Source organism: Peromyscus eremicus, chromosome 1 (genome assembly GCF_949786415.1).
Source record: "Peromyscus eremicus chromosome 1, PerEre_H2_v1, whole genome shotgun sequence".
Taxonomy (NCBI): Eukaryota; Metazoa; Chordata; class Mammalia; order Rodentia; family Cricetidae; genus Peromyscus; species Peromyscus eremicus.
In genome coordinates this window covers 183938663-183957063 of record NC_081416.1, presented here as the reverse complement: position 1 = coordinate 183957063, position 18401 = coordinate 183938663, and the positions used below count along the sequence as shown (strand labels likewise).

Genomic DNA, 18401 nt, shown 5'->3' with positions numbered 1-18401 from the left:
TGGCCACCATGTCACATACAGTAGAGTCACGGGCTTAACTCATTCCTGTGCTTATGGAAAGAGGGTTCTTCTCCTGACAGCTTTGCTCAGTGTTTGGAGGGGTGAAAACCTAGATGTATTTCTAAGGTATTATAATTCTTAATGGCATTATGTTCTCAGACTTAAATAAATAGATTTAAAATATTATGTCTAATAATTAGACTTAAATAAATCCAATGTTCTAGTGAAAGACCCCCGGAGGAGATCTTCCCTCAGGAGAGACCCCAAGTCCAAGGAACACACCGAAACCACGGATCAGATGCAAACAGCAAGAGGGTTTATTCAGATACACAGGTACCCGGGGCGACAAAGTCTCTCGGAGGACTTGCGCACCCTCCTTGGGTAAAGGGGACTTTTTATAGGATCCCAGGGGCAGAGGCACAGTTACAGAAGCGAGAAGCATAGTTACAGGGTTCCCATTGGTTGATTCAAAGAAGGCCAGGGTGAACTTGGGGACATATTTTTAATTCTCGGAAATTTGATGTGTGTGGCTGACTTGGCCTTGGGGGTGCTTTCCCAGCCCAACTGTTTATTCCCCAAGGCCAAGTGGCCAACCAGAGATATCTTATTTTGACTCAACGGTTTCTCTCCCAGGGCGGGTGGTCAGGGTGGGTGTTTCCTTGGTCCCAGGCTTTTGCAGCTGGCTGATTATGGTTTATGCCAAGTGGTTTATCTAAACGTACATTTTGCAGTTAGGCCAAGGACGCCCTGTTTTTCTGGTACTTGCCTCGCAGAATGGTGTTTCTTATGCTAAGAAAAAGCCTGCTATAAGCGGGGTCTTTCACTAGGTTTAGGGCGTATCATGACAATATGTCGATTCAGTGGTTTATGGTGGATAAATGAATATAACAGAAAGTCAAAGTTTAGATTCAATGAGGAAACTTGATTTCTACATTAACATGAAGTTGATAATTTGGAAATCAATTCGGCAGAACCATTAGTTTCATCAGAAAGAGACACAAACTGTATAGAGAGGGGCCTGGACACAATACTGGTGTTCAGAAGTACATCTGTGGAAAAGGATTCTGTGACTCATGGAGACCATGCAAACAAGACTAGGATGGAGAGTCTCCACTTCTACAGGACATGGTGTCTGCTATTGTGTCCTGGTCAGACCTGCCATGGGGCGTTTTTAACCCTTTCCCCTTTTATTTACCATGGCATCAACTGGTGTAACAAGTTTGTATCACAATAAATGGCTTTCCTATGAGTAGTTTCTTGGTTTACACTTGTGGCAGAATCCACTAAGATGATTTCATGTCTTGGGACTCGTTCTCTATGGTCTTGGATGAAATCATACTGCTTGTGGCTGGAGAAGATCCTAAAAAAATATTTTTTATGCATATTGTGTGTTATTCTGAAAGCAAGGCCTCAGATTCAATGCCTGAGGGAAGTAATCATTGGATAATTCCACAGGGGAGTGAAGATTCCTGTCAGAAAGAACTTGAGATGGTTCAAGGGAGAGCTCCAGTCACCAATAAAATTAGAAACAAACACTTACACACATGAGCTATGTATACACGAGCTGGACCCTGTAGAGTCCACCTTATCATGCTCGTGGGTGGGCAGATACTTTGTTAATATGCTGTGCTCTTGGATTTTTATCTCTTGCTTTCTGCAGATTCCTATTCTTGTGTGCTCCTACAGAAGCAGCGAGTGCTTAGTCAGATTGAACTACCATTTAACTGGTGAAGGAAATGTGGTGATTGTTGGACTTTTCCCAGCTTTTGCTGTCTATCCACTCAACAAAACAACTGATTGGATAATGACTAAATTTAACAGAGATATTATGATTGAGTAAGTCTTTTATTCATTTATTCCTTTTCAATATTTGGTACTCATATGCCCTAGAGGAAGTACAAACTCAAACATTATTCCATCTCTATGCCATTAAGATATTTTCTAGTGACACATCTGGTGTTTCCAAATAGAAGAGTGAATTCGGGTTTTATTCTTTCTCTTTTCTGTTGTAGACATGGAATTTCCCCCATATTCTCTGTCATACCTATATCTCCTCAGGATTTTGATGTCTGAAATGCTAGTTCTGCAAGAGAAAGATTATATAATAGAGGATTGATATAATATTTGATGGAATTCTAGAGTTCTAAACACGCTCCTGTGAGAAGGGATGATGTCACTACTGTTAGTTGCTAGCAAATTCCTTGTGTGAGGTTGTAGTAACAAATATTGTCTCTGTTTGCTGCAGAAGATTTCAGGGCAGGAATGACAGAAATAGACACTGGGACCTACTGTCTGCTATAGATATGCCTTTGTCTGACTCAGATACTTCATCTGACTTCTAGTGTTTGTATTATCTGATAACTTATGATGTTCATCTGTTTGCTGCATATATAATGTCAATGTGTATTTGTTCCTTTTGTGAATGTGTTTCTGTGTACACATTGACTGTGATTGGGCCTCTGACATATTTTCTAGGAATTCTCAAAGATGCAGGATTAAGACATAGTGTCAGACTAATCTGCTTAAGTAACTTCAGTACTGCTAAAAAGAAACCATCATGTATGTTAGGATTTGAAAGAAGTCAGGTATATTTTATCCCAGGCTGACATGCCCCTAGCATGAGAAGTGCAGCTTACACTCAAGTCTGAACTCAACAAGGCAATATGGAATATATATATATATATATATATATATATATATATATATATATATATATATATATATACTATTCAGGAATTAGGTTGGAAGCAAAGGATGGAAACCCACCTAAAACAAATATAGAACAGATGGATTGTTGTCCATGTGGCATTACTGTGTCTGCTGAAATATGGCTGTGGAGTAAGTCTTCAATTCAGCAGTGGAATGGGAAAAACGTTCAAGTATGAAATGTCATTTGACATAAAGTACATTGTGATAGGTTTAGTCTGAAGTGGACATACCAATGGTAGCTGGGAAGATTTCAAAATTGGCATCTAGATAAAATATTCTATGGAAGAGTCAACTGTCTCCAAGTGACATTGCTTACTTCATGTAAGGTTACAGTGCTGTATGGTCTACCAGACACTGGATCTTGCATGCTAGAAGGAGACTCTTGTGCTTTACAGCAGATGGTGTCCCTGTTCCTCCCTGTTTCTCCTCTTCTCCTCTGCTGTTCAATTTCAGCAGCTCAGGAACCACTCTCCATCAACCTGCGTCCCTCTTCAGGTTGTACAGCAGCAATCCCACACCTGCAAAGATCACACTTGTAATTACATGAGCTCCTGTGGCTGGCTTGTCTAATATGTACAAGAGGAGAGTGTTGTGTCAATGTGATTTGATATCTTATGAAGTCAGAAAGAAATTAAAATAAACTTATAAAAGCTATAAGAATTTAACTTATTTGATTAGACAAGCCATTTTCAATTTACACTTTTCATAGAGAATGAGACACAAGCAAGCATATGCACTTCAAGGCTCACAACCACTTTCATGCTTTTGATAATTGTTTTTACATAGCTGTGAGAAACTATGTGTGTAATTTGATAGAGGAATTATTCTGTCATTCTCCAGTTAAATTTCCTCACTGTGGCTGAATAAGTATATTTATCTTAATTACCATAACTACAAAACACCATAAGTCATAGAGCTAGCATTATTTTATAGGACACTAATTTTGTCTAGTCTAATTTTCTAATTGGATTTTACTTTCTTGTCAAAATTAAGATGGTAAATGAATATTTGTTAGGTACTGAATAATGTCTAATAAGTACAATATATGTCTACCATCTGATTAAAGCAGATTAATCTACATAAGCACATGTTGATGTACACTAATAGAATCTATATGCACCGAGACTAATTTCCCTGCAAAGTAATAATGACAGTTTCTCACTTCATTAGAGTGCTTTTCCTTAACACTAACTTAAAATATGGCTGACTTAGTATGTTCAAGTTGCACTATCTCAGTTATGTGTGCATTTGCATATGAACAAATTGAAACAATTTATATTAGAAGAATATGAAACCTTAGATTTTAATTTTTTTCTATTTTACTATGGATATTTTTCAATTTATAGTTTTTCCAAATTAAAAGACATAAATATCTGCACACTGGTTATTTGAAAACATTTTTGCAATGTAATGTTTATTTTAATATTTATATTATGTGATACTAAAGGCATAAAATAACACAAACTTTAGTTGTTCAAGTTATATTTATCAATTATAAAAACTATTTATCAGAAATTGCACAGATTTCCTGCCTTGCTCTAAACCTATTTTAATTAAGTTTTGCACTGTCATAGTTATCAGTAATATTTATACATGTTCATTTATCATCATGACATCGGTATCTACAGGTTAGAGGATGATAATTTAATATGTATAAAAATGTGAAATGATTAAACTATGGAAATTATCATGTCTGGCTTTTCAGTTTTAATCGTATTAATTATTCATTTTATAATCAGCGATGTACTATCAGAACCAAGCATCTGACTGGGTATCATGTTGGTGCGTGCCATTAATCTGAGCATTTGTGAGGCATAGGCAGATGAACCTATGTTTGCAAGGCAAGCATGGTCTACATAGAAATTCTGGAACATGCAAATACATATATCGAGTACTCTTTTAGAAATATTTTTTTAGATTCTCTTACTTTAATAGTAGAACTAGTAAAACAACATATTTTGTAAATACCTTTTAGTGACAAATACATATGTAATAATATTTTGGGAATATATGACCCTCTTGAGTTGCCCACAGTGTGTTCATGTCCCAAGAGAACAAAATGCCAAGCTCTAAGCTGTGTGCTCACAATGAGATGGAGAACCATTGTCCCATTTAGTTTTGCATTGTCATGTACATAGTGCATATAATATAAAGAGATCCTTATTTAAATCATATATATGGACTCTGTACATGTTTTAAAAAGATTTTAAACTAATATATTTTGTATTAAACTTTTCTGCTCAAAATTTTGATTTTCATATTCCATTAGTTGTTAGAAAAAAAGGTTTCTGGGAGAGAATGCTGATATTTTGAAGATATTCTGAAAGTATTGTTTCATGTGGGTGAGTTTTTGAAAGCTGCTGTGTACATAGTGGACAAAGAGTACTTTCTGTAAACATATCCTCTATCTAGAGGTTTACAAGTCCACAGGGTGTGTAAAACGTAGAGTTAAAACTGACTTATGATGTCATTTAACTTCAGTATTTCTCTGTTTAATTTTTCTCATGTTACCTGTCTGTTTTTGAAAGTGAGGTATTGAAATGACCCACCATCTCTGTGCTGGGGTTGATCTGTGATTTTAAATCTAATACTGTTTCATCAATGAAGTTGGGGACTCCTGTATTTGATGTATATGTGATTAGCATTGTAATACCCTGTTGTTGGATTTTTCCATTAATGAGTACAAAGAACACTTCACTGTCTCTTCTAAATAGGACAGTTATGTCTGCTTATATTTGCTGAGGTTTTTTTCTTATTTTCTTGTTGTTAGTACATCCTGACTGCAATTTTCCCTCCCTCACTCCTCCCAGTCCCCATTTTTCCTTCTCCCCCAGATCCACTCCTCCTCCATTTTCCTTCAGAAAAGAGCAGGTCACCCAGGGATATCAACTGGAAGGGCATAACAAGAATCAATAGCACTAGGCACAAACTCTCATATCAAATCTGGCAGACACATCACAGTAGGAGGGAAAGGTCTCAAGAGTAAATGAAGGAGTCAAAGCCACCCACGCTCCCACTATTAGAGGTACGGTAAAAACAGCAAGCTAACAACAATAGCGTGTATACAGAGGACCTCGCACAGACCTGTTTAGACTCTGTAATTGCTGCTTTAGTCTCAGTGAGCCTCTATGAACTCTGCTTAGTTGACTCTGTAGACCTTGTTCTCCTCATGTTCTTGACCCCTTTGGCTCCTACAATTCTTCTTCCCCCTCTACTCCAACCTCCCAGAGGAGGGATCCAATGGAAATCTTCAATTTGGGCTTTCTCTCTCTGCCTAATGTTTGGTTATGGGTCTCCACATCTGCTCTCATCAGCTGCCAGCAAAGAATTCTCTAATGACGATTGGGTTAGGCACCATTTATGAGCAAAATATCATTAAGAATCATTTTATTGACTTTTTTTGTAGCCTAAGTCTCTGGGCTATCCAGGCTTCAGTTCCTAGTCATCTAGACAGTGACAGGCATGGGCTTCCTCTCATGCCTTGGGCCTCAAATTAGACAAGTAACTAGTTGGCCAATCCCACAAATTCAGCCTCTCCACTGCCCCAACACATCTTGAAGGGAGGATAAATTATAGGTCGAAAGTTATGTGGCTGGGTTGATGTCCCAGTCCCACCACTGGAGGGCTTGCCTCGTTACAGAAGATGGATAGTTCAGGACCCATATCTTCCATTATTAGAATTCCTTCTCTAGTGTACCTTCATAAACTCTTAGGAACTTCTACTGTATTAGGTTTCCCACACAAAATGCAACCCAATTCCAGTCATCTCTCCAAATATTCTCTTCCTTTATCCTTCCCCCAAACCTGACCCCTCTTGTTTCAATGTCCACATCATGCACCATCCCCACCCTCTGTACACCCAAAAAAATGTATTCCACTTCTCCTTCTCAGGGAGATCCATGAGTCCCCATTAGAGCCCTCCTTTTTACATAGTCTTTCTGGGTCTGTGAATTGTAGCATGATTACAATTGACTTAGCAACTAATATACACCTATAAGTGAGTATACATCATGTTTCTCTTTCTGGGTCCATGTTACATCACAAAGGATTATTTTTTTCTGGTTGCATCTATTTGTCTGCAAATTTCATGATGTCATTTTTTCTAACAGTTGAATAATACTACACTGCATAAGTGTAACAAATTTTCTTTATCCATTCTTTGGTCGAGGGAAATCTATATTGATTCCAGCTTCTGGCTATTATGAATAAAGTCCCTATGGATGTGATTGAGTATGTGTACTTGTGGTAGGACGGAGTATCATTTGGGGATATGCACAAGAGTGGTAATACTGGGACATGAGGTAGAACAATTCTCAATTTTCAGAGGAACTGCCATATGGATTTCAATAGTGCTTGTATGAATATGCACTCCCACCAGCAATGGAGGACTGTTCCCCATGCTCCAAATACTCACCAGCATAAGATGTCACTTCTGTTATTAATCTTAGCCATTCTGACTGGTATAACATGGAATTTTAAAGCAATTGTGATTTATATTTCCCTGATGGCTAAGGATGTTGAACATTTCCTTAAGTGTTTCTCAGCCATTTTGGTTTGCCCTATAGAGAATTCTCTGCTTAGATTTGTACTTCATCTTTTCACTGGATTATTTGGTTTGTTGATATCTAGTTTCTTCAGATCTTTATATATTTTGGATATTAACCCTGTATCTGAAGTAGAGTTGGTGAAAACTTTTCCCCAGTGTGTACAATGAAATCTTGTTCTATTGATGGTGCTCTTTCGGTTCCATAAGGTCCCATTTATTAATTGTTGGTTTTAGTGCCATGACTAACTATTGAGATGCTGTTCAGGTAGTCATGTCCTGTGCCAATGCATTCAAGGCTACTCCCTATTTTCTGTTCTGTTAGGTTCAATGTGTCTGGTTTTACTTTGAAGTCTTTGATACACATGGACTTGAATTTTATTCAGGGCAATAAATGTCGATCAATTTGGAATCTTCTACATGCAGACATATAGTTAAATCAGCACCATAGTGGAAGATGCTTTCTTTTTGCCTTGTGTCTCTCTGGATTCTTCATCAAAAATCAGGTGTCCAAAAGTGTGTGGATTTATGTCTGCGTCTTCAATTAGACTCCATTGATCATCCTATCTGTTTTTTATGCCAATACCATGTAGTTTTTATTGCTACAGCTCATAGTACAGTTTGAACTCAGGAATAGTGTTACCTCTGGAAGTTCTTTTATTGTACAGGATTCCTTTAACTATCCTGGGTTTTTTGTTTTTCCATATAAAATTGAATATTGTTCTTTCAAGGTCTGTAAATAATTGTCTTGGAATTTTGATGGAGATTGTATTGAATCTGCAGATTGCTTTTGGTAAGATGGCCATTTTTACTATATTGATCCTACCAACTCATGAGTGTGGGAGATCTTTCCATCTTCTGATATCTTCTTAATTTTTTTTCTTCAAAGACTTGAAGTTTTTATCATACAGGTCTTTCAAATGCTTGGTTGCTTAGTTGGAGTTACCCCAAGATATTGTACATTATATGTGAATATTTTGAAAAGTGTTATTTTCCTGATTCCTTTCTCAGTCCATTTCTCCTTGTATTGGGAGGGCTACTAATATTTTTGAGTTAGTCTTGTATCCAGCCACATTGCTGAAGGGGTTTATCAGCTGTAGGAGTTCTGTGGTAGAATTTTGGGGGTCACTTACGTGTATTATGAGATCATTTTCAAATAGTGATACATTTAACTCTATCTTTCCAAATTATATCTACATAATGTCATTCAGTTGTCTTATTGCTACAGCTAGAATTTCAAGCACTATATTGAATAGATGTGGAGAGAGTAGACTGCCTTTCTTGTTTCCAATTTTAGTGGAACTGCTTTAAATTACGCTCTATTTAACTTGATATTGGCTATAGGCTTGCTATAATTTAACCTTATTATGTTGAGGTATGATCCTTATATCCCTACTCTCTCCAGACTGCTTAACTTTTAGATACATTTGCATGGAAAATTTTTTCCATCCTTTAATGATAATTTGGGGGCTATTATTAGTTGTAAATTGTGTTTCTTGGAGACAGCAAAAATCTGGCTATTGTTTTCTGATTCAACTTCTTTTCCTTTTCTTGTAAGTAGTATTATGAGACCACAAATATTAAAAGTTATTATTGAATGGTATGTATTAATTCCTGGAATTTTATTTGTGTTTTTAGATATTTCATTAGAGGTTTATCATTCAGACTTATTTTTCAGTAATAAGTTCTGAAATTTTTTATTTTTCCTTCTGCAAATTTGAATAAGTTTATCCTTTGCTTCAGACCTAACTTTTCCTTCATTTGCCTTTTGTGAAATGGGTTTAGTGGCCATAATTTTCTTCAACCACTTTTTATCATGAAAAGTTTACTTTTCTCTGTCATTATGATTGATAGTTTGCTGGGTATAGTAGTCTGGGGGAGCGTTGGAGCTATCCTGTATCTTGGAGAATATCAGCCCAATCTGGTCTGGTTTTCTAGTATCTACTGAAAGAACCTGTTGCTATTCTGAAGGGTCCTTCTTAAATACAACTTGATCATTCTCATTTTTAGCTTTCTATATTCATTCTTGGTTTGGTATATTAACTGTCACTTTTGTTTTATAACATAGGAAGTTTCTTTTGTGGAAATTTATATTTGGAGTTCTGCAAAATCAAATAAATTAACATATATCTATAGAACAATCCAACCAAAAACTAAAGAATATGGATTCTTCTTTGCAGTCCATTAAATTTTCTCTAAAATACACTACATATTCGGATAAAAGCAAGTCTCTAATGCACAGGAGAATTTAAAGCACATCCTGCATGCTGTCAGTCGATATGGACTAAATCAGGATATAAACAACAAAAAAGAAAGATCACAAATACATGGATGTTAAGTTACACAAAACTGAACTATAACTGACTGAAGGAAGAAATCTAGAAGGACATTGACATTCCTAGAATTGAATGGAAATGAAATCATAACATATCAAATCCTGTGGAACACAAAGACAGCTGTCACAAGAGGAAAGTTTATGGAACTGTGGATCCATGTCAAAAAGAAATGAAAAATTCAACAGAAAGAATGAATCAATCCAATACTAAGATCAATAGCATGTTAGTCAAATCAACAAAAGAAAAAAGAGAATTCAAATTAATAAAATTAGAGAAGGAAGGGGAGAGATTTACAACAGACATTGAGGAAATTCAGATGAGCATAAAGATATGTTATAAAACACATATATTCCTCTAAATTGGAAAAAATTAAATTAACAGGTGAATTTCAAGATGTAAAAATGACCTACCAATGAAGTTTCAAATGAAGTTTATAGTTCAAATACATGTATAATATCCAGTGAAATTAAAATATTAACTAAAATATCCCAATTTAAAATAAAATTTTAAAGTTGGATGGAGTTGGTACACAATTCTACCTGGCCATCAAAGAAGACCTAACATTAATATTTCTCAAATTATTACACAAAATATAAAAAGAAAGAATATTTACTTTGGAAGATGGTATTACCCTGATTTCAAAAACATACAAACACCCTACTATAAAATGAAGAAAAATTAGCAGGCAACCATTTATGAACATAGAAACAAATAAAATGCTTGAAAACAGAACTCAAGAACACACAAAAATGATTATGCACCATAATCATATTGCCCTTATCCAATAGATGCAGGACTGGTTCAACACCTCTAAATCAATGAATGTAATCCCCCATTTAAACACACTAAATGACAGGGAAAAATGAATCATCAGATTAAATGGAGTAAGGCCTCTAAGAAAAATCCAAGATCACTTCATGATGAAAGTCTAGGAGAAAATAGGTACAAATAGAATAAATTCTGTTTTCTTAACAAGTGAGTTTAAGGTGTTATTCATCTCCTCTTCTACAGAACCCAGCAACATGAAGAAAATAATATTGCATTTATACTAATCACTAAAAGCATGTCAACAGGGGAATGAACTTTGGCACACAAATCAAGGAACTATGTATAAAATACAAAGTCAATGAAATAAAACTTCCCAAATATTATATTTTTCTTATGAAATGTCATAATATTCTTTCATATTTGTGGAAATTTGGTGGCTACAGAGTGCAAGTTATTTTCCTCACAAGTGACTAATATTAAGAGAATGAGTAGATATATCAGAAGGTGACATGATTGCAGTGCAATATAAGAACTAAGTTTACTTTTGCAGGTCACAAAAGCAAAATGGGGGAGGGAGCATTACAGTGCAGATGTGTAAACCTGTTGTTTTTGGAGAAACGAGGGGGAGAAGCAGGAAAAATCCAAGTTTATGTGCCACAAAATACGTGTTATTAAATATGGATGAAGATAACAACCCCTATTTCAATTTTCACTGTCAACAATCATGTACGTGCACACACGCCACAGAAAAATATATACACATATCACACAACACACTTAGAAAACGAATTGTTATAGAATTGTCAACTAATGTTCAGACAGGTTGAATGGCCTGGAAGATCCTGAATTAAACAATGTCTTAATAACTAGTGGCTTGATCAAGAAATATTTTATTTTTCATGGTTGTGCAGAATGAAAGTTGGGGTCTAGGAGATCTGAAGACCTTCTACTAATGCATGGACAGAATTTATCACAGATATAAGGCAACTGAATCTTTGCTTACCTTCTTAGAGCTCAAGTTATTGGTAGGTTCACATTCAGGGTATTTCATAGTCTTATAGAAATAAAACTAAGAACCTTTTAAGTCATATAGGAATTCAATATAGTAGCAGCTTCTTAAAATATATACATATATGAAAGAAATCTCAAAGGAATCACCAAAAAACAGGGGAGAGAAAGCCCTAACAAAATATTTCTCACCAACAGACAAAACTTCCAGTTCTGGGAAGAGTTAATTGCACTGTTAGCAAAAACAGGCCCCCTGGAAATGCCCAAACAACCCAGGCTACTGCCAAAGCTATTGGTTGCTCTCCACAAATTGATGGTAAAACCCCATTGCTGAAGACAACCCTACAGGACTCATTGAACATGGAGAAGTTGAGCTAGTGCCTACCTAGAATCTTTGCTCCTATACACTAGTGATTGTGGAACTGGAAGGCAGTGTGCACGGAGATTGCATGGAGGTAAACAACAACCCAACTATAGACACTCCAATCTATAATGATGTCCTGCCTGCAAGATATACTGGTGCAAAATGGCTCAAAGCCTGTTGGACTAAACAACAAATATCTGATTGGATTTTAGGTTCACATCATGAGATGGACCCCAACACCTCTCAGACTGTCAAGAACTTGAAACAAGATAGGCCATGAAACCAGGGGGAAACCAAATACTATTGTTTTGCTAGACATGTGACAATGTAATGTCACCTAAGGATATTCTGCCATATTCATAGATCATTGTGTCACTCAGTTATCATCAAAGATGTTCTCTCCAGCAGTGAAACACTCAGTCCTAAAGGAGATGCCTTCATAAAGTCTTTTCCCTCAGGGCTCAGGGAACCCAACAGAAGAGGAGGTGGAAAGACTATATGAGTCAGAGAAAGCCGAATACACTGAGGAAACAAAGACTTTCTAAACATAGCAGGACTGATACACATATGAACTCAAGAGACTGGGAAGGATGCACAGGGCCTGTACCACTAAGACAGCTGGGTTGCCAGCACTGAGAGAGGAAGTGGACATAAGCCCTCATCTTTAATTCAGAAGCCAACTCCAAGTTTTCACAAGCCTCCATCACGAACCCAGTTGCAAATACAATAACTGGTTTTCTTCAAGGGAGTCTCGTTGGGTAAACAAACAATTCATGAGAGCAGACACCATGCTCAGTAGTAGATGGAAAACAAAAAAAAAAATAAACTTAATAGCATTTGTGTATTTTAAATTTTTTTAAGATTATATGACTTTTGTGCACAATTATTGTTTCTGATTTCTTCTTTTCATGATTTTCTTTGTATGAAAATGTCTGCCTTTTCCTCTATTGTGTTTCTTGTCTTTTTCTTTGGATTTTTGTCTTCTGTTTGTTTACTTATTTTATCCAATTTTGGCTTGTCAGTTTTTATTTTAATTTATCAAGATTTTCCAATACTTGTTTGTTTTCTAATAAGAGAGAGGAAGAAAGGGTATAGATTTGAGCAGGAGGGGAAGTGAGGAGAACCTGGAGGAGTTGGTGGAGGGGAAACTGTAATAGGATTATATTGTATGAAAAAAATCTATTTTCAATATGTTTGCACAAATGTCATGTGTTGTGTGGTGTGAGTCTTCCTGCTAAATATTGTTCTACCTTCTGTGCAGGTTCAAGTTGAGGAATTACCAATGTATTTTGGCCATGATGTTTGCTATTGAGGAAATCAATAGCAATCTCTATCTTTTACCTAATACATCCCTGGGATTTGAGGTTCATAATGTCCCAAATGGTCAAAGGGCCACTCTGGCAACTCTTTTTGGCTCACTTTCAGGGAATGGCTATGGCATCCCTAATTACAGATGTGCAAGAGAGGGCATGTCAGCTGCTGTACTTACAGGACCATCATGGGCAATATCAGAATACATAGGAACACTGCTGGATCTTTACAAATTTCCACAGGTGAGAGAAGGTGATGGGATAAGACATGATGTCAGCTCTGCTTGGTGATATTTCAGCTGTCTGTGAGGAAAAGAGGGCAAGCTTGAGTAACTCTTCATGGACAGGGAAATAAAGCAGACACAGTTGACACATCTATATTTTTGTAGCTTAGAAGAGAGAGAAGGGGAAGGAAGGGTGGAGCAGACACACCATTATTAATCCTCTAAATGTTGTCTCTATTTCTTCAGGATATAAATCACACTGTAGTGTGTATGCATTAATTAAGTAAAATCAACCTTGGTTCAGTGGGGCAGAGCCTGCAAATAGTTGCATGGAATCAGCCATAGAGCATTCTGATGAATCAGGAATACAGATAGAGAGACAGCACAGGAAGGGGTAGGGAGGGACACGGAATTTGGTTGTTTTGCTTTGGGACGAATGGAGAGACATGTCTCTTGCTGGGTCTCCAGTCAAACAGGAAGGTCACATGGATGCTCTTTGGTCTCTATGATCTAACAGGTTTTCAACCTCACATCTGACTTCTCAGTCTTTGTTGGTAAAAAAAAAAAATGATAGAGACTTAGTTTAAACCTACATAGAGCAGCCACCATGTACCCAGGATGAGGGACTGGATGCCCCTCCAGGTTGCAGCCTGAGTGACTGTTGGGGCACTGACTGTGGGGCTGTGGTGATGAAGACAGTAATTAAAGTATCGGTAGATTCATGTACAGCTGCTGGGCTGACCGAAGAACATCACTGTATGTTCTCATAAAGCCAAAGGAAGACAGATTTGAATTTCAAAGCAGGATTGTGCTAAAGGCTTCAAACCATTGCTGTAGAATTTTGTTCATTTTTTATGACAACGTTTTTCTTTCCAATTGTTTTTCCCCACAGCTTAGTTTTGGGCCTTTTGATACTACCCTGAGTGAACAAAGAAGGTTTTCTTCCCTGTACCAGGTGGCCCCCAAGGACACATCTCTCACACTTGGCATTGTGTCTTTGATGCTTCATTTCCACTGGAACTGGGTTGGGCTGTTCATCATAGATGATCACAAAGGTGCCCAGATTCTGTCAGATTTGAGAAGTGAGCTGGAGAAAAATGGAGTCTGCATAGCATTTGTGGAAATGATCCTAGCCGTCAGGGGTTCATTTCTAACCACATCTTGGAAAAATCAGGTGAAAATCCTGGAATCATCAGCAAATGTGATTATTATTTATGGGGACACTGATTCTCTACTGAGCTTAATAGTAAATATAAAGAAGAAGTTAGTCACATGGAAAGTCTGGGTCCTGAACTCACACTGGGATCATTCCACATTTGATAACTATTTCCTGTTAGATGCATTACATGGGACCCTTATTTTTTCACACCATAAGGAAGAGATGATTAATTTTACGGATTTTGTTCAGACAGCCAATCCTTATAAATACCCAGAAGACATTTATCTTCATGTATTATGGCACTCATTCTTCAATTGCTCATTTTTGAGGGAAAACTGTAAAATTGTGGATAACTGTCTGCCTAATGCCTCCTTGGGATTCTTGCCAGGGAACATATTTGACATGACCATGAGTGAAGAGAGTTACCATGTGTACAATGCAGTGTATGCTGTGGCCCACAGTCTGCATGAAATGATGCTCAATCAAGTACAATTTCAGTCTCATGGAAAAGAGAAAGAGATGGTATTCTTCCCATGGCAGGTAATGTCACTCTGGTGGTATTATAATGTCAGAAAGATGCCACTCTAAGGGTTTATAAATGCACTAAAACTAGACAATACATAGATTAGATTATTTTCTCAAAATCTATGAGAGAGACTGTGTAAGGAGGAGTCTGTTTTAAGTTGATATGGAGTTTTATTTCAAGGGGTCATACAATATTTCCAGGGTAAATTTTTCAATACAAAATGTCCATTAACCCCAGAGATTTCACACAACAGAAAACACACAGACAGAGAATTGTCACAATGGACATGGATACTTCTAAAATCCATACGTTACATAAATGAACACTCAGAAAAGCATTCATTTTACATAGTGAAACTCTAAGTATTTTCAAAATTTAATTGGATGTTACTAAATTTTCTTTTTTATTTTATTTATTTTATATGAGCATTAGTGTTTTGAATGCATGTATGTCTGGTGAGGGGTTCTATTCCCCTTGACCTGGAGTTACAGACAGTTGTAAGCTGCCGTGTGGGTTCTGAGAATTGAGCCCCAGTCCTCTGTTAGAACAATCAGTGCTCTTAACCTCAGAGCCATCTCTCAGGCCCAGATGTGACTATATTTTAAAAGAAGGTGGGAGTTTTCTCCATGCTCATACATGATTTAGGAGTGCTGAGTTCTGTTTTTTAATGCAACTAATTGGAATATTTTAGAACCATAATGATGTTTCCATTATCTTGGATATAACTTGATTGATATGAGTGATACCTGTATTAAAGGTGCTTTTCACAATAAAAATTAAAATCAAGAAGAGATGTTGCCTAATTCTGCCTCTGTTGTACCTCTCTGGAGTTCATGTAACATAACAGCATGCATCTCTTCCAGCTTCACCCTTTTCTAAAGAACACTGAACTCATCAATCATGCTGGAGACCAGGTGGTTCTGGATTATAAAAGGAAATCATATGCAGAATATGACATTCTCAATTTTTGGAATTTCCCAAAAGGTCTTGGGATAAATGCAAAAGTAGGAACATTTTCTCCAAATGCTCCAGAGGGCCAGAAATTCTCTTTATCTTCTCACATGATACAGTGGGCCACAGGATTAACAGAAGTGTGTGTCATCTTACTTCACTATTTTGACCTGTATGTAAATTTCAAAAAACTTACTTATGCCCACACAGGACCCATTTATAGACACATAATAACTACCAATATAAAGAATTCTCTTCATATCTAACTTTTCTAGATTAACTATATATTTTCCAATATGGCCATTTATTTAATATGGATTTTCATCATTATTACAGATCATTTGAAAAAAAAGATTTATTTGATCTCACTTTGAAAGTTTTCAGCCAATGATCAGTTGGCCTTTGTAGCTAGGGTTTTTCTCCTGGGGTTCCGCCAAACCCCGGCAGTCCTGGAGCCCACTTATAAAATAAACATACAGACACTTATATTATTTAAACTGCTCAGCCATTACCTCAGGCCTACCATTGTCTAGCTCTTTCTCTTATACTCAGCCCATTACTGTTAATCTGTATGTCGCCACATGTTCTATGACTTTACCTGCTGCCTTTACATGCTGCTCCCTGGACGGCAGGCTGGCTTCTCCTACAGACTCCACCTCACAGCCTCTCCTCTCTGTTTGTCCCGCCTATCCTATACTTCCTGCCTGGCTACTGGCCAATGAGCATTTTATTCATTTACAACATACAGGACATCCCACAGTAGGCCTTTTGCTTCTAGGCCCCTGTCAAGACAGAAGAGCATGAGGAAAATATTTAGACGTGTTAGTTGTTTGTTTTGCTGTTGCAAAAAGGGTACTTAACAAACAGTATGGGAGGTTTTCCTTGGGTCATAGTTTGAAGGTATGTTCATTCACTGCAAGTCATGTTTTAAGGTGGTAGAGATAGCTGTTCACATTGCATCAACAGTCAGGAGGCACAGATAGCTGAATGCTACTGTTATCATCCTTTCTTCCTTTGCATTCATTAGGGACCAGGACCAATAACTCGAAATTGCCCACTTTAGAGAAGTTTTTCACCTCAAGTAACCTAATGTAGAAAACCTTTCCCAACAGTTCTCCTAGATTGTTTTCCATGAAGGTTCTAAGATGAACCACTACTGTGGAAGACAAGATGAATATGTACCATGGAAGAAAAAAATTACTTGCCTTTCTATCCAGGAGTCAAGAGACAATAGGTTATAGTCTCATCAAGACATGCTACTGGGCTGGAGAGATGGCTCAGAGGTTAAGAGCACTGCTTGTTCTGCCAAAGGTCCAGAGTTCAATTCCCAGCAACCACATGGTGGCTCACAACTATCTGTAATAAGATCTGGTGCCCTCTTCTGGCCTGCAGGGATACATGCAGACAGAACACTGTATACATAATAAATAAAGCTTTAAAAAAAAAGACATGCTACCAAGGACCTAAACTCTTACTTTCACACCTCATCTCATAATCTTTCAACATCGTGCCAATAAAGTGATATTATTAGGGTCAAGCATTTACCACATGGGCCTGTAAATGATGCACTTTAGCAATAAAAAATTCAACTGTATGAATTTAGAAATATTAACATAAACAAATTAACAATTCTAGGTCTTATCGGTGGTCTGTTCAAAAACACTCTATTAGAGATTCCATAAAACATGGCCATTTGCTAACATTCATATTATTATTCTCAGATTCCTCAGTCTGTATGCAGTAAGAGCTGTTATCCTGGATTCATGAAAACCCACCGAGAGGGTGAGGCTTCGTGTTGCTTTGACTGCAAGCAATGCCCAGAGAATGAGATTTCCAATGAGACAGGTACATGTCAATCATGCAGAAAACATCACAGCTCTCCACACCTGCAATATCCAAGCAAATGAAAAATATCTGTAAGTGAACTGCAATCAGTTCACTTCAGTGAAGACAATCAGTTTTCTTCCTCCCAACTGTTAGAAAACAACAGGTTGCAATTCATTTTTCCCACTCGAAAAACACACTCGTGGCATTGAAATTCATACCTGCTCTGTGTTCTTGAATCCTTGTGGACATGTCTGTCTAGAGAAAACCACTCTTCCCATACCAGTGCAGTATGCTGCATGTCATCATGCACTTTGTCTCTATTTCTTCTCTATTGCTGTACAAAGGCACTATAACCAAGCAACTTATAAAGAAGACATTTAATTGGCTTAAAATTTCAGACTGTTAAGGGTCCATGAAGGCACAGCAGAGGCATGTGTGGTAGATTGATGAGATAGGCCCCCAAAGGTTCATATGCTTGCATACTTGGCCTACAGGTGTGAAACTGTTTGGAAAGGATTAGGATATGTGGCCTTGTTGAAGGATGTCTGTCACTGAGGATGGGAATAGAGATTTCAAAAGCCTGCTTCATTCCCATTTATGTCTCTCCTCTCTGTCTCTGTCTCTGTGTCTCTGTCTGTCTCTCTGTCTCTCTGTCTCTCTCTCTCCTCTCTGTCTC

The 18401-nt window shown here is 37.2% G+C and overlaps 1 protein-coding gene across 2 annotated transcripts in view; it reads left to right on the top strand.

The window, feature by feature from the left end:
• Window positions 1-1621: 1621 nt before the first annotated feature.
• Window positions 1622-18401, top strand: part of LOC131893928 (vomeronasal type-2 receptor 116-like) — a 49683-nt gene continuing 32903 nt past the window's right edge. Inside the window, exons 1-5 of one of the 2 annotated variants that reach the window (XM_059244071.1) lie at window positions 1622-1836; window positions 12990-13281; window positions 14155-14961; window positions 15811-16038; window positions 17620-17743. In XM_059244071.1, the coding sequence (XP_059100054.1) occupies window positions 1622-1836; window positions 12990-13281; window positions 14155-14961; window positions 15811-16038; window positions 17620-17743 (1666 nt within the window). Of the gene's footprint in view, window positions 1837-12989; window positions 13282-14154; window positions 14962-15810; window positions 16039-17619; window positions 17744-18401 lie in introns of those variants that run through there. The other variant, XR_009374771.1, reaches the window with a different exon arrangement.